We start from the raw sequence: 4,809 nt of genomic DNA, 5'->3' as shown, positions 1-4,809 counted from the left end.
AAGGAGACATATGTAATACTTTAAACAATAAAGAATTTAAATTTAAAAAGTTAATGGCCTAATTGGAACCCAAATCTCCTTATTCCTGGTCCTATTTTCTGTCTTTTGAGTAACACTACCTCCCTAAATCATTTGTGGTTCATGTAGAAGAAACATCTTACTTTGACATTTTAATATATGTTGCCTTAATGGATTCTTTTATAATTTCAGGAATATACTGCACTCTTCTGTTTAGAAATCTTGACTAATAAAATGCTTGGAGAAGCCTTCCTACTTGAACTCCTATACAAAGAACAGAAATATACAACATTTTGTAAACCACTTACATGTAAGAAGACCTCAAATGATGAAAAGGAAACTTGGAAAAAGCAGCTTTTAGATATAGAAGACAATTCACTTTCTCCTGATAAAATAGAAAATCAACAAAAGGTTGAGAAAGAAAGTTTAACAAAGCAAATTAATGATACAAATAAAATAAAATTTGTGGATGAAATAACTGTACCAAAATGCAAAAGTGCATCCTTTCCAGGAAATCTGTCTGTTGCGCTGCCCATTCCAAAAAGAGAACAATGTGATGAAAGACAACTGGATTTATACCGATCTTGGTCATGTACAAGTATTTGCCAGAATTATCCTGACCTACAGATTGGAGGAGACCACGTGGGCAACATGTATGATTCAGGCTGCTTTGTGGAACACATACGTGATGATGCTCTTAATGGTCCCCTTTTACTTTCAGTAGATATACCATTGGGCCATTCTCCCATCATTGAGCCTCTAGAGAAACTATCTGCCTCAAAACTTTTGAATGGGGATGAAATTCGAGAAAAAAGTATGTTGTTTCATAAGCAGCCTCTCTCTAATTCTATGCTTAATAAGTATATGGAAAACAAGCTGGATGAACTCTACAAACAATTTTTGGAAGAAAATCTCACTAAGTGCCTCTCTATAACCAACCTTATGGCTTCTAATTTGCTAATGAATAATGTAAATCAGTTTAGCCTTCAAATCTCTCAAGAGCAGAACGTAGAGGCTTCGAAAGCCCGGGAAGCTCTCCTACATTCTTTTTCAAGATGTAATCTCTATAACATTTCCCATGGAAGCAGTTCTGAATTCAGCACTCCTAACCTACAAATATCAAAACAGAGAAGTAGGGAATTTGTATCACATGTAATATAAAAACCAATTATAGGTTCCTTGCACTGACTTAAGAGATTGGAGTAACAATAGTTTTCTCTGCTTTGTCAGGTCACATCAGGCCTCCTTTGGGCTGTGGTTATTACATTTTTTGAGAAATTATTTGGCCTTGGCAGGGTAGCTCAGTTGGTTAGAGCACCATCCTCATACGCCAAGGATGTGGGTTCAATTCCCAGTCGGGGCACAAATCTCTCTCTCTCTCTCTCTCTCTCTCTCTCTCTCCATTCCTCTCTCTCATTAAAATCAATAAATAGAAAACAGAAATTATTTCATCAATGGTATATCTGTATTATTTTATGAGACAATTTTAATAATTAAGCTGTATGACCATGTTTGTTAATTATTTTGACATCTTTAATGGTTGCCACATTCATGTTTGTAAATTCTGTATGGCTTATTTATTTAATTGCCACTGGCACCCCAAATTGATTACCTCACTCTTGCTCATCAGCTTTATTTACCACAAAAGTGGTACAAAATTGAGACGAGGAAAGGATTATTGTTTCAGCTACTGAAAGGATCACTAGAAATGATATCATACAGAACCATTTATTTGCCACAAAAATATTTAAAATCTTATGGATTATGCTTATTCTTTCTTTTATTTTTAACATACATACAGATATTTTGACACTGACAGTAAGAATAGCCTAAAGGAAATTCTTCAAACTAAAGTTGGATTTAAATGGCATTGGGAAAAAAATAGCATTGGAAAAGTATGGAAGAAAGGCTTAAGAAAAATAGAATTTGACATTGAAATTTGCAATTGCAACCTGGTGCTTTCTATACTTACCTGGCAGGGGAGATACCATGATCAAGAAGGTGGTTGTCCCAGGGTGAGGTTTATCCATTGCACTCCAGATGTGCTGACCCCTGAGATTTCCCCAAATATGGGAAACTTGACTGCATAATTTGTAGTAGTGGGGGACTGAGTTTGCGCTCTCCCCTGAGGGGGGAAAAAAGAAACCTGGTGCTTTCTAACTTTCCCGAGGCAGGCATCAACTTTTTTTTATGTCATTATGTGTGCATGGTGGTTTTAAGGGTTGAGAGGAAAGAAAATATACAGGTAAATAGGACAAAGTACATAGAGAACCACCATCTAGAAATGAAGAGGCTCTCTTGGCAATTTTTGACACTTCTCAGATTATCCTCAATCAAGATCTTGGTTAAGGATAAAAGTCAGCAGGATGTTATAGTGATTTTGAAATCTAAACTAAGTAAATTAAGTAACAAAACATACCCAAAATAATGTTGTTTTATTGCAGACTTGGAAACAAAACTCTACACTTAGCAGCTTACTAGTACACTTCTCCTAGATATAGTAAAATGATCGGCATGCACTTTTGCTTGTAAAATAAGATTGTATTTATTTGTTGTAGAATTATTATGATTGCATTATATATTAATAAGATTTGTGCATTAGTGATCACGTGGATTTTTACACATACACAGTTATGTATGTGTGAAAATCCATGATAAATAAAATTATATTTGAAAGCAAAAATAAATAAATGATGGCAAAAAAATGTTCTCATAAGTTAAAATCAAGATAACTGTCTTTTGGAAAAAATGCTTATTGGGAATTTAGGACTTTTCTTCTCCAATCATGTTGTTGTATTCCTTTCCTCAAGGTCTAGTAAAAATTTATTAAAATGTTCTTATTATTTCCTGTTGGTTTTATAATTATTATAGTGTAATGGTATAGCATCATTTGTCACAATTTTATGAAATAGCCTTCAAATAATTATATTTTAGAACATATCTATAAAATGGAAGAAAAGATACACCATTGCATTTAGATAAATAAAATCTGAATCCCTTAAAAATAATAAAAAAATAAAAAATGGAAAAGAACATATTTATAAAATGATGAAAATCAAATTACAGTATGTTGACATCAATTACAAATACTGAATTATTGTTATAGGCAGCTAATTCTTTGAATTGTTCTGCTATTTTTTGTAAAGATGAGAAATTTGTAGATTACAGAATTGCAATGTAGTTCTGGTTTTTACTTCCCAAAATGAATAGAGCCGCTTTACCATGAGACCTAAATTGTCATAAGACCTTGGTTTCATCTGACAGTGACTGAAGTTCATAGGTAAGCTATTTCCTGAAATTTATTTATCTCTACAGTTGTAAACTGGACCTACATCTACCAAATAGAATTTGTGTAGATGAAAAAGTTTAAGGAACAGCTCAGGACTCTGATGACTTGTGTGGTTCTGCCCCTCTCCTTTGAGGGTTTAGCACCACTTTAGAGACACTATTTAATTGTAGAGCACACTTGTATTCTTTTCCTTAGGTGAGACTTAGGAATTGATATCTAAGGGTTCAACTAATATAGGACCAGCTTGAACCTAGACTCTTAGCATGCCTCCAAGGCCAATTCAAGATCAGAATGATTTTCAGAGTTTTCTATCCTCTAGATAGATGTATCCTCAGGACACTCCAGGTACTAGGAGGAACTGACTGGCTACTTATTCATTAAACAAATATTTATTGAGCACTGTGATAGGTGATAGGGATAAATGGTGAACAAAATTGATGCAGTTACTGCTTTTCACTGAGATTACAGTCCAGCTTATTTAGAATCAAAGAGCAAAAGTAAATCATCACAATCTAATTTTAGAGCCTTGAAAGTTATGAGCATGTTGATAGTTCTGCCTGCTTACCCTGTTAATAATCTAGTCTGAGTCTTGTATCCAGGACCGCTATTTGGTTGCCATTCCAGCATACCTCTACTGATTACTAAACATGCTGAAATATCTCCATGCCAATTGGTATGAAGCTGCTATCCCTAACCTTGCAAGTCCTCTCACCATGGGTATCCTGGTCATTCTGACTCCTTCTTTGGGAACCTTGTATCTTCTTATCATCCAGCAACTGAACAGACAAAGAGGCTTTAGTACCCAACTCCAATCCTACCCAGGACACTTCTTATTCATTAGAGCTGTTAAATATTTTGACCATCACTTCTGCTTTTTTCTACTTCAGTATTGAGATTCCAATTCCAAAACCCTGTTAAGTAATACTATTATTCCTAGACTTTAGCCCTGCTTTTATTGCAGCTACTAAGTAAATGAAGATGTATTCATGAACAACAAATATATGATTGCACCTTCCTCACTGTCTCTTTTTTTTATTCCCTTTTGCTTTCCTCTGAATCTTTATTGCTGCATTCTTCTCTAAGGCCATTTGTTTCTTGATAGGTTACCCAGGTGCATACTAACTTATAGAATTATGGCCTATTACCTGTTGACCAAATTGAGGTACTTGAAACACTAAAGAGAGGACCTCATTATGGGTGTTGTACCTTGATTACCCTGAATACTCTATATTATTCCTGTTTTATATGTTGTCTCAGACCTAAAAGCTACTGATATTGCATTGTGTTTCATAACAAAAGAGTGATTTCTGTTTCAGACACTGACGAGTTATACTGTAAAGCTTAACTACAAAATAGGTCCATGCCCTGGTTAGTGTGGATCAGTTGATAGAGAGTTGGCCTGTGCACCGAAGGGTGTCAGGTTTGATTCCCAGTCAAGGGCAAGTACCTGGGTTGCAGGTTCCATCCCTAGCTCTGGTCGTAGTGGGTGCGGGAGGCAACCA

The 4,809-nt window shown here is 35.1% G+C and overlaps 1 protein-coding gene across 1 annotated transcript in view; it reads left to right on the top strand.

The window, feature by feature from the left end:
* The window catches only part of LOC102252127 (uncharacterized protein CXorf21), a 3,370-nt gene extending 2,191 nt beyond the window's left edge, over window positions 1-1,179 (top strand). The window contains exon 2 of the mRNA XM_005873241.2: window positions 211-1,179. Within this exon, the coding sequence (XP_005873303.1) occupies window positions 253-1,179 (927 nt within the window). The 5' untranslated portion in view covers window positions 211-252. The remainder of the gene's footprint in view (window positions 1-210) is intronic.
* Window positions 1,180-4,809: the final 3,630 nt, after the last annotated feature.

The sequence above is a fragment of the Myotis brandtii genome, unplaced genomic scaffold, assembly GCF_000412655.1.
Source record: "Myotis brandtii unplaced genomic scaffold, ASM41265v1 scaffold40, whole genome shotgun sequence".
Taxonomy (NCBI): Eukaryota; Metazoa; Chordata; class Mammalia; order Chiroptera; family Vespertilionidae; genus Myotis; species Myotis brandtii.
This window is presented reverse-complemented; position numbering and strand designations above follow the sequence as displayed.